Source organism: Pituophis catenifer, unplaced genomic scaffold (assembly GCF_029215685.1).
Source record: "Pituophis catenifer annectens isolate HBS135680 unplaced genomic scaffold, rPitCat1.0.hap2 SCAF_6, whole genome shotgun sequence".
NCBI lineage: Eukaryota > Metazoa > Chordata > Lepidosauria > Squamata > Colubridae > Pituophis > Pituophis catenifer.
Window position 1 is genome coordinate 4,112,418 of NW_027256886.1, and position 19,998 is coordinate 4,132,415.

Here is a 19,998-nt window from a genome sequence, read left to right on the forward strand (position 1 = left end):
GAATAGCAGCAGTTAAGATGAATATTTTGCCAAGATTTCTGTTTTTGTTTCAAATGATTCCGGTGCTTAAAAGTGATAAACAACTGAAAGTCTGGCAGTCTGGTGTGAATAAGTTTGTCTGGAACGAGAAAAAGCCGAGAGTGAAATTGAAAATTATGCAAGATGTTCCAGAAAGAGGAGGCCTTAAACTCCCAAACCTACAGTTATATTATGATGCAGCAGCTTTAACTTTAACAAGTGACTGGTTTGGAAATAAAAAGGCTGGAATATTGAATGCAGAAAGTTTTGATCTTGAATTTGGATGGCATGCTTATTTATTTTATGATGATAAAGTTGATAAAGTATTTAAAAGTCATATACTCAGAGATTCTTTGATGAGAGTTTGGAAGAAGCACCGACTCAAATGGGATTATAAAATACCGCTATGGCTGGATCTTGGTCATACCTTGTGGAATACAAATATAATGTCACTCGGGGGGTTTTTATACAAAGAGGTTCTTTTTACAGATGCGGGCAGATGGCAGCTGAAGACATTGCAGACACTGTTGGACGAAGGGATTAATTTAACCTGGTTACAATATAATCAATTACAAATGAGATGGAAAGAGGACCAAAAAACTGGTATTATGTTGCATGAGGAAGAATTGGTTAGACATATAAGAGAGAAAGGTCCAATGCATATTAAAAGGCTGTATAATGTTTTGTTAGAAAGAGATTCAGAAACGGAATTAGTTAAAGATTGTATGATTAAGTGGGCACAGAATTTTGAAGAACCAGTGATGCTGGAAACTTGGGAAAAAATTTGGGTTCAGAATGTTAAATTTACACAGTCGCAAAACCTGAGAGAAAATTTTTATAAAATGTTTTATAGATGGCATTTAGATCCTAAAAAGTTGTCATGTATGTACCCTAATGTTCAGCCAAAATGTTGGAGATGTGATTGTGTAGATGCTACATATTATCATGTTTGGTGGACCTGTAGGAAAGTTAAGGCTTTTTGGATAAAAATTTGGTGGGTCATGCAGAATGTTTTGAAGAAAAAAATTCAATTTTCTCCACAATTGTTTTTATTGGGTATAGTTAAGGGTTTTACACGGGGTGAAATAAAACTAATATTGTATATGATAACAGCAGCTAGATTGTTGATAGGTAAATATTGGAAGAATGAAGCTTTGCCTACTATCGAGGAATGGACTTTGAAGATGGCCAGCTTTGCAGAGATGGCGAAGATTTCAGCGTATCTAAAAGATTGTTCACAAGAGACTTACGAATGGGAATGGAAAAGGTGGATAGAATATGTTCAGAATAAATACCAAACCAGAAAGTATCAAATAGCTTTTATTTGAAAATAATGTATTAGAAATATTTTTATGTAAAGAGACAAAGAGGAAAAATTATATAGGGGGAGGGATGGGTTCAGGTTTATATATTAGTGTTATTAGTTATGAGTATGTAATAGGGAAGTCTGGGGGGGAGGGTTAGGGAGGGTTAGGGTGGATGGGAAGTTTGGGGAGGGAGGTGGGGGGGTGAAAAAAGGGGTGAAAATGTAATTGTAAAACTTTTGCAATAAAAAAAAAAAAAAAAAAAAAAAGAAAGGGCCGCAACTGGCGGATCAGGCGAACCTGACAAAAGGTCCCCCTGGTTACAGCCGTCAGATGTTCCTCCAAGGACAGCTGCCTATCCAGGAGGACTCCCAGATTGCGAGCCCTCTCTGTGGGGGCCAAGGACTCACCCCCAATAATCAGTGATGGAGTCAACTGACTATATCGGGATGCCGGGAGCCACAGCCACTCAGTCTTGGAAGGGTTGAGCCTGAGCCTGTTCCTCCCCATCCAGATCCGCACAGCCTCCAGGCACTGGGACATCACTTCAAGGGCATCGTTGGGGTGGCCTGGGGTGGAGATGTACAGCTGGGTGTCATCAGCGTACTGGTGGTATCTCACCCCAAAGCCACGGATGATCTCGCCCAGCGGCTTCACATAAATGTTGAACAGGAGGGGCGAGAGAACCGACCTCTGAGGCACTCCACATATAAGAGGCCTTGAGGTCGACCTCTGCCCCCCTGCCAACACGAACTGCGACCGGTCGGAGAGAAAGGAGGAGAACCACCGTAATACGGTGCCCCCCATCCCCAACTCTTCCAACCGGTGCAGCATGATACCATGGTCGATGGTATCAAAAGCCGCTGAGAGGTCTAACAGGACCAGAACAGAGGAACAACCCCTGTCCCGAGCCCTCCAGAGATCATCAACCAACGCGACCAATGCCGTTTCTGTGCTGTGTCCAGGCCTGAAACCCGACTGGAACGGATCTAGATAGGATGTTTCCTCCAAGAATTGTGGAAACTGTCGCGCGACCACACTCTCAACAACCTTCGCCAGGAAGCGAAGGTTGGAGACAGGACGATAGTTGGCCAATATTGCCGGATCCAGGGACGGCTTCTTGAGGAGAGGCCTCACCACCGCTTCTTTCAAGGCGGCGGGGAAGTGACCCTCACTCAACGAAGCGTTGATAACACCCTGGAGCCAGCCTCGTGTAACCTCCCGGGAGGCCAGTACCAACCAGGAGGGACACGGGTCCAGTAAACATGTGGCCGCACTAAGTCTCCCCAAAATCCTGTCCACATCATCCGGAGTCACAGCATCAAACTCCTCCCAGGTAACATTCTCAAGACTATTCCTCATCACCCTGCCCTGATCTACCCAGTCAGAGTCCAAATCCCCCCGGATCTGAGCGATTTTGTCATACAGGTATTGTCCGAAATCCTCCGCCCTGCCTTCCAAGGGATCCTCCCGCGCTCCCGGATGGAGCAGGGAGCGGGTTACCCTGAACAGGGCGGCCGGACGATTCCCTGATGACGCAATAGAGGCGGAAAAGTAGTTAAACTTTGCCGTCTTTATCGCCACTAGGTAGGTCTTAATATGCGACCTTACCAGTGTTCGGTCAGATTCAGCGAGACTGAGCCACGGTGAGAAAATGAGTGGTTAGAGTACAATACTGCAGGCTACTTCTGCTGACTGCTGGCTGCCTGCAATTTTGGCAATTTAAATCTCACCAGGCTCAAGGTTGACTCAGCCGTCCATCCTTCTGAGGTTGATAAAATGAGGAACTGGATTGTTGGGGGCAATATGCTGACTGTAAACCACTTAGAGAGGGCTGTAAAGCACTGTGAAGCGGTATATACTGTAAGTCTAAGTGCTATTGCTATTGCTAAAATAACTAATCAAGTTCATCACTAGCACTTGAAGAAATGTATTCCTCATTGTATTTTACTTGATTAAGTACATTTGTCTATAATTTTGATATAAAGAAAACAAGTGAGAATTATCTTGCATATTACTGGTTAGAATTAAATACCTTAAGGAAGTAATCTTCACGGAGCCAAAGCCCACTTGCCAAGACAGATCCAATCAGAGGCAGAGCCAAAGGACCAGGAGGCAAATGTCTTCGGGACCAGAGTTCTTTCAGGAAGAAGAGAATCAGCAGAACAAGCAACAAAACACACAAAAATATCCCTGTCACCAACATTTTCCTGCTTTTTCTGGTGGATCTGAAGATGACTGTATGCTTTTGTCTGATACTTTTTTCTTTTCTTCCTCTTTTATATATTCCATTGATGGGAAACTAATAGCAGCATGTCTGTCTCATTAGTGATGGAACTTTGTCAAGAAGATACTATCACATTAATTCGGGTCAATGAGAGTACCTCTGACCATGTGCCACCCAAATAACAGAGGAAAAATTTCAATCAAGGGCTGTGTAATCCCTTTTGCCGTAAACATGACAGCGTACCAGAATCATTTCAAAATCATACTGTATCACATGCCCATCAAATCTATCTGAATATAAAGGAGAATCTTTTTGGGCCAGGGAGGGATTATCTAGTCCAGGATTATGTCTCATGCAAAGTCATGTAAACCCAGCATTGGGACATTATCATAAAAAAAACTTCACTCAACTTTGCTTTCAAACGGATTTGACCGGAAGCATCGCGGCAAGACAGATGGGGAACAGTGGGCTCTGATGAGCCTTGCGAAATCCCAGGCTGACAAACCACTGTCAAGGGGTCTTCGGACCAGATCTGTCCTGTAGGGATGGAGGAGAAGGAGAGGCACCTCGGACGACCAAGAGGAACAGGCAAGTTCCTCAGAGGTCAGAGGAAACTCTTCAACTCAGAGGCGGGGGCAGGGGCCATTGCGGCTGTCATAAAGCTGGTGCAACCGGACCACATTTTGAGCAGGAACGGTGATTTGAACGGAGTACTGATGCTGGGTGAGTGATGGCCAGCTCATAGGCAAAAAAGAAATATTTTTAAATTGTTAAAAGGTGCCCCAGTGAAATAACAGCAGCTAATGGGCCTGAGGGAAATGAAGGAAGAAGAATAAAGAGGAAGTTTAAAGTGGCAAAGCCTGAAACAAAACTTGATTTTTGGATTAAAATGCATAGAGATAATTAAAAAATTAGAAGAAGAAAAAACCCCATAATAGGTGTGAAGAAGATTGGAAAGAATTTAAAAAGATTTTTGTTGACTGCTGAGGAAAGAACAAAGGGAAACTTAAAATTAAAGCTCTGTAATAGAAGATTAAAAAAAAATAATTCTCCAGGCCAGAGAGTTGAAAGGGACATTGGGGGCACAGTTGGTGATAATAAAGGGACTCATATTGGTTCTCTGGCTGTGTTGCCTTTGTGTCACGCCCTAGGTCATCACAGCTTATCTGCGTCATCAAGATCTTCTGAGTGGTGCAAATGGGTGTGGAGAACTTCTCCTTAAAACTTGAAAGGACTGTGTTGTAGATTGGAGATAGATGATGCCATATCATTCTCCCTCTGTTGAAAGAGGGCGGTTCAGTTTTGACATAGATGTCCTCCTTGACCCATCTTTCAAACCAGCAGTCCTCTCTGTCCAAACTGTGGACTTTGCTTTCTTCAGAAGAGTGGGCTTTTCTTTTAAATGAAATGGACTGCTGAATCTAGTCTTGATGGGTTTGCTCTCGTATGTTCTCCTGCAAATGACCAGCTGCCTGCAAGGAGTATAAAACCTTCCATTCCCCACCATCCAGTCAGAGCTGAAGAAGCTTCTTGGCTCACGGTCACTTGATCAGAATTTGGACGCTTGGCAACAGATGTCTATTTACAACAGTTGCAATGTCCCTCCATCATGTGAACACCTTTCGCAAGTTTCTGGCAAGCAAAGTCAATGGGGAAGCCAGATTCTCTTATCAACTCTGTTACTAAATTAACAACTGCAGTGATTCACTTAACAGCTGTGGCAAGTAAGATCATAAAATGGGGCAAAACTCACTTGACAACTGTTTTGTTTAGCAATGGAAATTTAGTACTTGATTATAGCCTTAAGTTGAGGATTACCAGTATTAATGATATCCCAAAGTCCCTCCGTTCAACCAATATGTTTATCCCCAGAGTTAAAAATAAACATGTAAACCTTCTGTTCTATGCAGATGAGGTCTTATTAATGTCATGCACAGGTAGGGATGACAAAATTGCTGCACAGGTTTAGTTCACATTGTGCACCCAATGACATGAAGATCTAAAGTAATTGTTTTGAGGAAGAGATGGAGTGGAGTATGGATAATTGGAGCCTGGGGAGGGAATGTACACATCAAGTTAAGATCTGCCTACACAAAGGACTGGTTTTCACAAAAAGCAAGGTCCTTCACTCCCACATTTTAAGAAAAAGGGCTACAGCCTGTGCCAATTCCATAGGGCAGCTTGTCAACTATAGTTACTTGTGTTGTCTACTTCCAGTCATCAAAATATATAACAGCAAAATAGTGTCAATGATGACAAATGGCACAGAGCTGTGGGAATATATAAATGCCCCTTTACTGGAAACGATGCAGTCTACTTTTCTGAAATGTATCCCGGGGGTGGATAACTCTACACTGTTTCCAGCATAAGGGTTGACTTGGATATACCTCCTATACAGGTAGTTCTTGATTTACAACAGTTTGCTTAGTGACCATTCAAAGTTACAATGGCACTGAAAAAGTGATTTATGACCATTTTTCACACTTATGACTGTTGCAGCATCCCCAAGGTCACATGATTTACATTTGGATGCTTGACAACTGACTCATATTTATGACGGTCGCAGTGTTCCAGGATCATTTGATCACCTTCTGCACCCTTTTGACAAGCAAAGCCAATGGGGAAACCAGATTCACTTAACAACCGTGTTACTAGTCTAAGAACGGCAGTGATTCACTTAACAAATGTGGCAAGAAAAATCGTAAAATGGTGCAAGACTCACTGAACAAATTTCTTGCTTAACAACATAATTTTTGGGCTCAATTGTGGTCATACATTGAGGGTTACTTGTACAAAGCCATCTAGTAATTAAAGTATTCAACTAGAAAACTTGGAAAACATATTGTGGCTGAAGACCCCCGTCTGTAGACCCAGATAGATTGCCTGAGCATGCTACTTCACAATTGGGCTAACCAGTTTTCAAATGTCTTCACAATGTGGCTTCTCTATCCAAATTTCAGTCCAATTTTATCTAAAATCCAAAGAAGGAATGCCTGAATCCTTCAAACTAGGTTACTCCACATATATCTCTTAATAGAGTTAACATGGATCAGTGGAATATCAGAAAGAGAGATTGTTTTATCACTAAATCAACATCCTGACAGTCAGAACAATTAATCAGTGGAACAGCTTGACTCCAGAAGTTGTGAATGCTCCAACACTGGAAGTTTTGAAGAAGAGATTGGACAACATTTGTCTGAAATAGTATAGGGTTTCCTGCCGGAGCAGGGGGTTGGACTAGAAGACTTTCAAGCCCCCTTCCAACACTGTTATTCTAATTCTGATTCTAATGTATGGTTGAGGAACTGTAGCCTCCCAGAGGTTGATGGATTATGAATCCCAGGACCCTCTACCCTTTATCATATTATCTGGGACTTCATGGCACAGTAGTTCAGAAATATATTCAGAAATATGGAACAGCTTGCCTTCAGATGTTCTGGGTGCTTCATCACTGGAGGTTTTTAAGAAGAGACTGGACAGTCACTTCTCTGAAATGGTATATGGTCTCCCCCTTGTGCAGGGTGTTGGACTAGAAGACCTCCAAGGTGCCTTCCACCTCTATTCTGATTGATTGAATATAAGGAATCAAGTATAAACTTGATAACTATATAAGTATAATACTTATACTGCTGCTGTACTGTCTTCCTTGTTGCCCAGGCCTTTGACCTCATTGCCCTGATGTTGGCAAATTCATCCAAATTTCTTATATTCCAAAATATCAATCTCTAGGCCATCAGAGCAGGGTCTGAGTGACTCAGAAATTCATGACCACCAAGACAAAACCAAAAAGTTATCATGATGCTCATCACACTGGGAGCAGCATACACTTGGTCTGGTCTTTTTCTTAACTAACATGTGATCTGAAGATCTAGGACATTCATGTCACTCATGGTGAGATCACTTCCCCTATACCAGGAATCTTGCTGCTATCACCCACCACTCTATTTAGATCACATCATTCAGATTCAACTGGTTTTCAGGAAGCACTTGAGGAAAGGTCTCAGATTTTGAATAATCAAAGAATTCTGGAAGAGGAATTGCCAGAAAATACAAGTGGAGCAATATTGGGAAAAATGTCTCCTATAGAATGTGATTATACTATAACTAGAAAGGGCTCTAGATGAGGCATTTGGATCCAGTCTACATTCAGGCCTAAGTATGGGATAAAAAATGCATTGGTTGCTCTTGTAGATCTTCTGCCCTGGAATGTGGGTGGATAGAAGCCCCTTTCTTCTTCTGTTAATTCTCTCAGCAGCATTTCATCACTTCAAGCATGGTATCATTTTGGATTATCTCTGAAGTTTGCTCTGGCTGGAGAAAGTGAAGTCCACAAGAGAAATCTACTAAAAATGAAAATAAATACTAAAACTAAATGGAAAGTAATATGTTTTATTGGCATCCAGAAAGAAACAAAGGTTAATAACAAGCTTAACGTCTATGGAGATTCCCAATCATCCAGATCGTGGTTATTTCAGAGATGCTTTATTCCAAAAGACAACTGAACTTAATTAGTTTTTTTTTTTTTTAATTTGAAAATATTTCACTTCTCATCCAAGAAGCTTCTTCAGTTCTAAACTGACCGGTGGGGAATGACTGCCAGAAGCTGCTCAAATTCCCCACCTGCGTCCTCCAAGCTCACCTGCCACCGCTGCAGCTCAGCAGTCCGATTGTCCTGACTGAAGATGCTCTATCAGGCTGGTGCCCTCCGCGCCCCAGTCCACCTCTCTCTGAACCTCCATGGTGTCTTTCCCCAAAATGTCAAGACCCAGCTCATCCTCCTCCTCCTTTTCTATTTCATGTCCAGAAATGAGTCCATATGCAGGTCCATTACACTTATCCTGGTTGTGTCCCTCAATGCTACAGACAATGGTTCTAGCTCGGCTGTGCCCCTTCCACTCCAAATCTGTGGCCCGGGGTCTTCACTGGTTGGCAAGGTAAAAAAAATACAAGCCTCAGCTGGATCCCAACTCTGGACCAATCCTGTCTTCGCCATCCCATGCCATCCCAGCTCAGTGCCTTCAACTTCTAAGTCTCCAGTCAAGTAGCAGGCCAGGTAATAGTAGAGCAGGACCCCCCCTTTGGGCCCAAACAAATATTTCCCTCCTTGAGTCCATTCAAAGCCAGTTCTTACATCACCTAATGGGAGTCCCCCCCGTGTGAGCAATGCTGTAATCCGCCTGGAACTGGGCATATCATCACTCGCTACTGTTCTGTGGAAGCGTGCTATTGGCTACTGGCTGACCCTGTGGGTCAGACTTCCAGATTACTGTTTAGGCCAGTGCTTATGGCGGGACGACTTCCACAGTCCTTGGGCCAGCAATATTCACACCAAACTTATGAAGATAGGTATTCCCCCTATTGAAGCCCTTATGCTTGACCCAGATGCAGCCAAATCACTGATATTCCAGTGATTGGATGATATTGAAAGACAACAGAATCTGGTATTTGGTGTGGGAGTATGTTCTCCGTTTTCTTTTGGTATTACTCCCCGAACACACACCCCTAAATATCTCTCTATGCTATCCTTTGTCAAATACAGGTTGGCCTTTCTAAAGGCATGTTTTAATGTGATCCCCTCGACTGTCCTAGAAAGCAAGTGCTTAGGGAGTGTGAAATCCACCCACTGTTCATGTGACGGCCGATCTCCGGAATCGTTGGCTCACATCGTATTTATATGCCCCCATTATCGGGAGGTAAGGTCAGAACTTATTTCTCCCATTTGCCAAAGATTTCCTGGAACATTTGAAAAGCAGCATTACTAGAATTGCCGCATGCATTCAGACATTTAAAGTCATGCCCAAATTGACGCCTATGACTGCTCTAACTATCAGATTTTGTGGCCATTATGCCATATCACAATAATTTATGCAATTTTTAGGATACGGGTAGTCCTCGAGTTACAATCATTTGTTTGGTGATCGTACCAGCATCCCCATGGTCACTTGGCAACTGGCATGCTTTAATTGCATTGTCCTGGGATAATGCAATCACCATTTGTAACCTTCCCAGCTGGCCTCTGACAAGCAAAGTCAATGGGGAAAGCCAGATTAGCACATGATTCACTTAACAACTCCAGTGATTCGCTTAACAGCTATGGCAAAAAAGGTCATTAAATGAAGCAAAATTCACTTAGCAACTGCTTTGCTTAGCAACAGAAATTTTGGGTCCAGTTGTGGTTGCAAGTCGAGGACTACCTGTGCTGGATTCTTGTGAGACAATATTAACCGTGCACCAAACCAGTGCAATTTCACGAAGAATTGTGGGACAACTGACACAATACAGACCATTTGTCTAGTGATAGAGAAGCATCTTGAGAAGCCAATCACCACAGATATGGCAGTCACTGAGCTAGAAAAAGCATTTGAAGAATTATCACATGATCTATTTCTTTCTCAACCACAAATGGTCCAATTCTCACCATTGCTCTTTATACACAGTACGTACACTGAAACCAGAAACCTTCAATTACAACACCCACGGATACTATTATATGCTGCTGAACATGAAGCAACCTTGAATCGTTAATATAAGGGTGGAAAACCTGCCTTAATGGTTTAGGAATGAGGGCCTGTATTAAGAAGATTGTATATCTTGAATGTAGTGACCAGAACAATGGTACACTCAAGACTGACAATGCCAATTTGTAAATAAAGTGAGCCAGCGCAAAGTCATTTCAAATCGATAAAAGTTGTTTCTAAAAAACAAAAAAATCAATTTTTTTTTCTGAAAACATTGGAAAGGAGGATCTTTTATCCTTGTTTCAAACATTTTACTTTTTTACTGATGGTCAAAGCAGTAAAAGTATCTGTTGGGGAAAATTGTGCAGCAGTTGTCTAGATGAAATCAGAGGCACTAACACAAAAGTGTAGTCTTTTATATGTGTACATAATATATATTTAACATTCAAGATCCCAGAAGGAGAAAAACACAAGAGAGTCAGGAATATCATGAGGTAAATTTCGCAATATACAGAACACAGAGAAGAAAAAAGGCGGGAAAATGGGAAATGCCCCCCCCCTTTATACTTAAGGCAACCAATCATAGCGTAGATTGCCTCATGCATGAGTCAGCACCCTCTAACTAAGCAATTTTCAGCTACTAAATTCAATATCCTAACAGTATCTGTCCTTTTCCCAACTTTTCAGGGAAATCGTTCATTTAAATATGAATTAATCAAAAGTCCCTGTTAATTCTTTTCCTTCTTAATGGAATTTCTTTAGAAAAAGGGGAAAGAAGTGATAGGGAAACATGAGCCGATGGTGAAATGATAATAAATCTAACTTCCCCCACAAAGAATCTTCCTTGTCTAACAAGAGTTTAAGGTTGCAGAGGTACAAATATAGTTTTTATTCAGAAGCAATTCAGAATAGGAGCTGATTGGGGAAAAAAAATCCAGTGAGGATAATCTCAGTAGCCCCTCATTTTTACTTATAGCAAGGAATATAATAATTCCTTTTTCATGTATTGAATCACAATAAACTCATACCTTCTTCATCTGAAGAAGATAGTAATCAAAGATACTAGGTAGGTAGGTAGATAGGTAGGCAGACAGACAGACAGACAGACAGACAGACAGATAGATTATATAGATAGATTAGATAGATAGATAGATAGATAGATAGATAGATAGATAGATAGACAGACAGACAGACAGACAGACAGACAGACAGACAGACAGACAGACCAGAGTTGGAAGGGACCTTATAGGTCATCTAGTCCAACCCCCTGCCCAAGCAGGAGACCCTACACCATCCCCGACAAATGGCAGTCCAATCTTCCCTTTAAAGCCTCCACTGATGAAACTCCCACAACTATTGAAGGCAACTTCTGTTCCATTGGTTAATTGTTTTCACTGTCAGAAAATTTCTCCTCATTTCTAGGTTGAAGCTCTCCTTGATCTGTTTCCATCCATTATTCCTTGTCTGGCCTTTCATTGAAATTGTGTGGCTCATGCAGAGAGTAGGATTCCTTGTGTTTCTCTATTTTCTGCTTTGCAACAGAAGTAATCACCTTTATAGAAGCCAAGGCCTCTTTGTGAGGGCATGGGAAGTAGCTCATTAATCTTGGGAACACAACAAACATCTAATAGAAATGGAAAAGGAAAAGTTATTTATTTCCCACTACAATGAAAGAAGACACTCAGCAGCTCACAGTAATAGACAGCATTTAATAACCAAAAAAAAAAAAAAAAAATTGCAAATTCATTAAAACATGGCAAACCATACATGGTGTCAGACCTCAAAAATCCTCCATAAAAGCTGTTCCCAAATTCTTAAGAATTATGTTGTAGGCAGATAGATTATCATAAAGATATTATAAAATTCTGTTATTCTCCTATTCTCTCCAAGAGCATTTGTAAATATGGTTACCCATATCTAACTGATTTAGACCAACTGGATTCACATGCCAGGCTAAATAATGAATTAACTACATGGGTTGGATTTTTGGTCTGCTTGCTTTTCATAACAGAATAACAGAGTTGGAAGGGACCTTGTAGGTCTTCTAATCCAACCCCCTGTTCAATCAGGAGACTTTATACCATTTCAGAGAAACGGCTGTCCAATCTCTTTTTAAAAACTCCAGTGGTGGAGCACCTATTTGGAGGCAAGCCTGGTTAATTATTTTCCTGCTCAGGAAATTTCTCCTTAGTTGTAGATTGCTTCTCTCCTTGATAAGTTTCCATCCATTGCTTTTTGTCCTGCTTTCAGGTCCTTTGCAAAACAAGGCTTGACTCTCTCTTCTTTGTGGCAACCCCTTAGATATTGGAACACTGCTATCATGTTATCCCTAGTCCTTCTTTTCACTAGACTAGACATACTCAATTCCTACAACCATTCTTCATGTTTTAGTCTCCAGCCACTTAAATCATCTTTATTGCTCTTCTCTGCACTCTTTGCAGAGTCTCGAGTGTTTTTTATATCGTGGTGACCAAAACTGGATGCCTTATAAGGCCTTATAAATCAGTACTAACCCTTCGTGTGATCTTGATATCCCTCTGTTAATGCAGCCTAAGATAGGATTGTTGTTGTTGTTGTTGTTGTTGTTGTTGTTTTTTTGGTGGCTGCAGCAGAAGTTCTGGATGGAAGCAATGGCTTTAAATCATAAAAAAGCAGATGTTGATTTAGTATTAGGAAGTTTGAAAGAACTGTTCAATTATAGATTGACCCAGTTAAGACTGATTCTTGAGTTAAGACTGATTCAAGGACAGACACACCTATTGGGAATAATAGTACTGTCTACCCTGAAGCTGACATATATAATTTCTAAAGCTTCCTCCATGGATACCTTTCATGATTACATGAAATTACTGATGGAAACATAGGTTTGGGGGAGTTTTAATATAAAATATGACTCACCACGTGAAAAAAACCACCAGAGAATTTCACAATAATTTCAAGGGCTTGAATTAACTTCTGGAAGTTTTCATCTTTGGGAGCAAACTGATGTCCAAAACTCAAAGCACATATGACATTAGAAACTGCATTTATTACTGGAAAGGAAGGGTCAAATGGCTGCCCTGCAGATGAAGATATTTCATAATTAATTATTAAAGAGCAGGAATTCTAAGGGGATGAGGAAAGAGAATTGGTTCAAAACTTTAAAAAAACTAAAAAAAATACTGTACATCTGCTTTTGTTCAAAATACACAGAATGGAAAAAAATTCAGCAGATGGGGACTTGAGTCATTACCCCAAATTACATACCTTCTGTTTGTCTAAAGATCTCCACCAATGTCTGAGCTTTGTCTTCTATCTGATGCTCAATGCTTTTCTTCCCCAGGCCCAGCTTCCACAGAGAAGTGACGTCAATGTGTCGCTGCTGTTTCCAGGTGTGGCCATTGGAGAAAATAATTCCCGAGGGCATCGGCAGACAGTGATAAGTGATTCCTTATAAAATTTATGTTTAAAAAAAATCTGTTAGATCTGATCTTCCAAACATCTTTCTGGATTTCAGGTAGGAATATCAAAACCCTGTGACATTTTGCATTTTATATGATTCTGGCTGTTTTATTTTTTCTTTAAAAATATTCATTCGTTTTGGGAATCACAAGGACACTGGGTGACATATGTGGTATGGTGACCACAGGAGCATTGCTGGCCAACCTCTATCTTATATGCGTTCAAACTGCTAGGTTGGCAGGAGCCGAGTCAAGTGATGAGAGTTCACTCCTTCATGTGATGGTAGGACTCAAACTGCCAGAGCACAGACCTTCTCTGGCACCTTTTAAGCCACTGAGCTTAAAATGGGGTATTAATTGTCCTTAAAACCAAAGTATTCACATCTCGGTCTTTTATCCACCTGCATAGAGTAGATCTGTTCTTTGTTATGTTGTCTAACTTTAGTGGTCTTCTGACCATTCTGGAACTCCTTAATGAAATGCCTAATGCAAGAATTGATGTTTCTTCTATCATGGTTCATTAGTGATTGTCCTCAATGTACAACCACAATTAGGACCACAATTGTTAAGCAAGGTAGTTGTTAAATGAGTCATGTCCAATTTTATGATTTTTTTTAATAAGGTTGTTAAACGAAGTCATTTTTATTTTCAGTCCATTGTAACTTTGAATGGTCATTAATGGATGTAAGTGGAGAACTATTATAATTGTTCCCTTCTAAAGCTCTCTCTTTCCAGTCACTTTTCCTCTCACCTGAGAAGATTTCTTTGTACGTGTAGTAGGTTACATGCTCGGAAAAATTCTTTTTCTAGGCCAGTTTTCCACCTTGCATTTATCAGAGAACAAAAATGATTGGCCTGTGTGGGTGATTATGGATGGCGGACAGTGTTGCTACTGTACTTTCTCCATTCTGTTAGAGGTTTAGGAGTTCTTACTGAAGGTATCTAAAAATTGTATCTGAAATAGTATGAGTCTTCTATTGCAATGTTATAAGAAACTTGTAAAGCAGAAATTTCTGATTTCCAGTCAAAGGTTAACATATACGCTGTATTTGGAATATTTTGAGTCTTCTCTTGCAATGTTATATTGTAAGAAACTTGTAGACCACAACCTACTATTTGGTAAGCTTAAAAAAAAAGTGGGATATCACCACCAGATGGATGTGTAACTGGCTTATCAACCATACTCAATGAGTAGTCCTTAATGATACTATATCTACATAGAGGGAAGTAAGCAGTGGGTACCACAAGGTTCCATCTTAGGCCCAGTACCCTTGAATATATTCATAAATGAATTAGATGAGGGACTAGAAGGGGAACTCATCAAATTTACAGATGATACTAAACTGGCAGGAATAGTCAACACCCTAGATGATAGGCTCAAGATCTAGATTGATCTTGACAGACATGAACACTGGGACCTATCTAATAAAATGAAATTCAACATAGAGAAAAGTAAAATCTTACACTTAAGCAAAAAAACCCAAAGTTACAAGTATAGTTTAGGTGAAACCAGGCTTAATAGCAGTAACTGTGAGAAGGATCTTGGAGTCCTAGTGGACAATCAATCAAATATGAGTTAGCAGTATGTGGCAACAGCCAAAAAAAGCCAATGCAATCCTAAATTGCATTAACATAGCGATTGAATCAAGATCACGTGAGATGCTGGTACCGCTTTATAAAGCCTTAGTGAGCCCACACCTAGAATACTGCATCCACTTTTGGTCACCACATTATAAAAAAAGATGTTGACACTCTACAAAGAGTGAAGAGAAGAATGACTCAGAAATTCAGGGCCGCCAAGACAAAATCAACAAACACTTCATCTGGTGGGGTTTTTTTTTTCCTTAGCTAACATATGATCTGAAAATCAAGGACATTCATGTCACTCAGCTGTGATCACTTTCCGTATACCAGGAAGCTTTGCTGCTACCACACACCTCTTTATTTAGATCATATCATTCAGATGCAACTGCAATTTCTAGGAGGCACCTGGGGAAAGGTCCCAGAAGCCTGGCAGGCCCTTCTTTTGGGAATCTACTCAGTCTCCAGAATGCAGGGATAACAAAGGGACTAGGCAGATTACTCTGAAGGGACCACTTTATTTACATTGATTCAGAGGAAGATCTTGAATTATCAAAGAATTTTGACAGAGGAGTTGCCAGAAAAGACAACTGGAGCAAGACTGACAAAAAATATTTGGGGAAGGTTGTAGAGAAAGTGATTAGGCTGCAACTACAGAGGGCTTTAGATCACGGCTGTCAAACTTGCAACCTGCAGGCCGGATGCGTCACGCACTGGCCACATCCACCCCCCGGTTTGGTGAAGGGGATAAAATGTCATGATACGTCACGTGATGCTGCTGTGACAACGCAAGTGTGACACCCCTGCTTTAAATGAAGCTCATAATTAGATCCAGTTGAGGTTCAGCTGGGATGAAAAATGCATTGGCTGCTCTTGTCTTGTGGATGTTCTGCACAGGGATGTGATGGGAGCATATTTTCTTCTTTTGCTAATTCTCTCAGCATCATTTCATCCCTTCAAGCATGGCATCATTTTGGTCTATCTACGGAATCTGGTTGGGGAACATGGTCCATAGGAGAAATTTAGTAAAAATGAAAAAGATACCAAAAAACAAAAGAAAATATGTTTTATTGCCACCCAAAAGGAAACAAAGATAAAGCATGATAACCTTAGTTTTTTTTCACACACATCCTCCCAGTCTTTGGTTGACTTGTTAGGTATGTTGCATGTACCCAGCAATAGGTTGAAGAAGTTTCAGTATTAAGTAAATAGAAGCAAAACACAATATTAAGTGAATTGGTATATGTATGGAACATTTATCGTACTGAACAGCTCTTCTGTATTTAGTTTTATGCTTTTTTGTGGTGTTTAGGTTTAAGCCTTTGTGGGAATAGCACACAGTTTATAAGGCTGTGGATGCATTGACACTTTTACAATAGGTTCTTCGTTGAGTTCTTTCACTCCTTCAGGCAACTGGAAGCTGAAGGCCTTCAACAGGCTGGTCAGAAAGATGAAGATCTCAATTCTTGCCAGTTGCTCTCCCACACATACACGCTGACCTGTAGGTGAGACAAAGTATAAAGGGAATAATGACCACTTCTCCAAAATATACCCCATCAGCAAGGAAACATGAGAGAAGATTTGTAACGGATGAAACACATTTCCCTGTTGAACCTTGGTATCTTCTAGTATTGCTTATTATTTAGCATGTTATTATTTAGTCATAGGAATAGCTTTTGGGGATAGTGCTTTGAATCTGTTGGTGTGCTAAGCCATTGATCAAACTGCTTTGTTAAATCAGTTCATGAGCCATGATGACACAGTGGTTAGAATTCAATATTGTAGGCTAACTCAGCTCACTGCCAGCAGTTCGATTCTGACCTGCTCATGGTTGTCTCAGCTTTCCATCCTTCTGAGGTCGCTAAATTGAGGACACAGATTGTTGGGGGCAATATGCTGATTCTGTAAACCACTCATAGAAGGCTATAAAAGCATCATGAAGAAGTATATCCTGTATTTTTTGGACTGTAAGACACACCTTTTTCCCAGTGGATGGAAATGTCTCTGCATCTTATAGACTGAATATGGCCCCGTTTTTAGCCTCCCAAAACATGGGGGGTGTTTTGGGAGGCCAAAAGCAGGGCCATATTCGAATGTCCTGTTTTTGATGAAAATGGGACACATGAAGAGTTTACGAGGCCTGCAGAGTGTTCCTGCAGGCTGGGGAGGGCAATACTGCATTTTAACCATTGCCCCACCATGGTTCAAGCTTTATATGTATCAATATTTCTTTTTGAAATACATTTATTTTTCACTGTTGAAGCATTTTGCCTTATTTTGATGGATCAAAAAGTTATTCAGTAATCTACCGGTCCCAAAGTCTCAGTTATCTGTAACACCAAAAAGCCAATATTGAAACAGTTTACTCAGTCCCAAAATCATTTCTCAGGATGCCCAATATTTATAGTTATTTATCGTCCTCAACAGGTCAATTTACTTCTAAGTTCTCCAAAAAGTTTTTTCTTCTTCTTCTTTCACCTCTTAAGCAATTATAAGACAATGTTTATAATCCTAGGTGATCCATCAGATTTCACCATGTCTTCTTAAGTCACACAGTCAACTCTTCAATTTCAGTGATAATTCCTGGTATTTGTATCCACTCTACTTAGAAATCTTCAAAAAGTCTCACAATTTGTTCCCCATCAGTCGTGAAACAAATAATTATAAAATAATATGCAAAAAGGCAGTCTTCCAGATGTTGTTTGTCTCCACTCTCTTTTCTGTTTTATCAATCCTCAGATTATTCCAATGTTATTCCCAGCCTTGTAAAAATATAATATATATATTCTTTCACCAGTGGATGGCACCTTCTCCTAAAATTTCATCATTACATAAAATCTAACAGTTGATTGTTGTTCCAATTTTCTTCAAGCAATTTCTTCCAATAATCAACCAAATATTCCCAGCATTTCAAAATGCCTTTTCAAAATATTACCAATAAAATATTTGAATCCAGTCTTTCTGTATTTTAAAAATTCATATTCTCCCCTTCGGTTTCATTTTCGGTAATTTTTCTCTAAGTGTTTATTCGCCACTTTCTCACCACTTTAGAGAGTCTTTCTTTTGGAATTTCTTTTCTTTGGGATTAGATCTCTAGTATAGAAGTTGAAAATCACCCAGTTCCAGGCCACTGTTCACAAACTGCTCCAGTACATTTCCTTCTTCGGTTGTCCCAGGTTCTCAGTGGCCATAATGGTCACCTCTCCACTTCATTGTTGCATGGGAGGCCACCTCGGATCAAGCAGAAGAGCCGCCGCTCTCCGTGATCTGCAAGGCCCCCCCTCCTTTCTTTGTCATCCCTTCAGGGTGAGTTTAGTGCCTTAGGGCCCTCCAACGATGAGGATTCGGCCTAGGTTCACAGAGCCCCGTTGCCCACGACCGTCCCGCAGCAATGCCAAACTGGAATTCCTAATCATGTAGCTATCTTACAAAGCTCTACTGATTACAATCTAAATATAAAATCTAAATGTAATTAATATTTCTTTGTAGTTTAAACTTGGTAGCCCAAGGGGAATTTCAGACTCTCGTGGTTTTCAAACTAGAAGGAATTTAGATTCCTTGATTTTCTATTCAGTCCGTGATGAATTCAATGATGGGGGCAGTGGGAATCTGTAAGTGATAAACTGCTTTGGTTTCATATACGTACCCATTCCGAAGGGCAGAAATTCTTCTCTCTCTATGAACTTCCCATCCTTATCTAAAAAGTGATTTGGGTTGAATTCTTCAGGTGTCTCCCATTGTTCAGGATCAAAGAGAACAGAACGCAGGTCTGGGAAAATAATGGTCCCCTGCAAACAAAGAGATGATTAAACAGAGCAGTTTCATAAGGGAAAAAGGCAGAAAAGTTCAAACAATATTGATGAAACATTTGGTTTTAGTTTGCCTTTATGGACCCATATTTGTTCATTTCCAAAAACAGTTTCTGAGAGCAGTGGCTGTTCTTAGCATTTCTCACTTTTGGAATGTGGTAATCCTTCATCTTTACATCTTTTGTAGTTTGTCTGGGAAGCCCAGTTATCAAGATATATTTTAGACGCTGCATTTCATGAATCACAGCATTGGTGTAGGGCAGCTTCTTCCGATCCTGATAGGAAATTGACTGTGAGATGTCAAACACATCTTTAATCTCCTTCTGGACTTTCTCTAGAAAAAAATATGGAAATAGAAGCTTAATTTCCTTCATTTGTTTCCAAATTTTAATCCTTAGAGGCCTATTGCTACCAATGTTCTTCAGAGTATGTGAAGCCTTCCACCCTCAGGACACACTCTTTGGCATGGCTTCCAGCCATGCAACCCCTTCAGACTGGCACTGGATCACACTCAGGGCCACCTCTCTACCTCCTACCAGTCCCTTAGGAGTGCGGTGGCACATGCATTTAGAATGCTGGGTTGACAATCACAAGCCTGTGTTCGAGACCTGACTGCTGCTCTATGCTTGGGTGAGCACCTGTCATTTGCTCCAGCTCCTGCTGATGTAGCAATTTGAAAGCATGCAAACATGAATAGATAAATAGTTACCACTTTGGTTGGCTCATTTAGGGGATATGAAAGGCATCCCCAACTGGGCATCCCCCAGACAACAGTGATGGCACTGGTTAATACTTTTAACCTGGAAGCACCTCAGTACTTCCAACATTTTACGACGATGTACAGTCCCTTGTCCTGGTCATGTCCCTCAGTGCTTCAGACAATGGTCCTAGGTTGGCTCTCCCTGTCCACACCAAATCTTCACTGGTTGACAGGGTGAAAATACAAGTCTCAGCTGCCTCCGGACTCCAGATCAATCCCCTGTCTTTGCCAGGCCATCCCAGTTTGGTCCCTTCAGTCTCTGGACTCCAGTCAAATAGCAGGAAAGGCAGTAGCAGGGCAGGAAGAAGATAAGGTTAAGGGGAAGATTGTGGGCTTCCTTTGGTGCTCCAAGTGGTGAAGAATCTCCCACAATTTTCCCATCCCTTCTCTTCATGGCAGGG

The 19,998-nt window shown here is 40.8% G+C and overlaps 1 protein-coding gene and 1 pseudogene across 1 annotated transcript in view; both read right to left on the reverse strand.

Moving 5' to 3' along the window:
- LOC139318815 (cytochrome P450 2J5-like) overlaps positions 1-3,528 on the reverse strand; it is a 94,700-nt pseudogene extending 91,172 nt beyond the window's left edge.
- A 12,814-nt stretch (positions 3,529-16,342) lies between these two features.
- Positions 16,343-19,998, reverse strand: part of LOC139318028 (cytochrome P450 2J5-like) — a 28,360-nt gene continuing 24,704 nt past the window's right edge. The window contains exons 7-9 of the mRNA XM_070945266.1: positions 18,984-19,171; positions 18,675-18,816; positions 16,343-16,527 (exon numbers count right to left, since the gene is read on the reverse strand). Coding sequence (XP_070801367.1) covers positions 16,343-16,527; positions 18,675-18,816; positions 18,984-19,171 — 515 coding nt within the window. The remainder of the gene's footprint in view (positions 16,528-18,674; positions 18,817-18,983; positions 19,172-19,998) is intronic.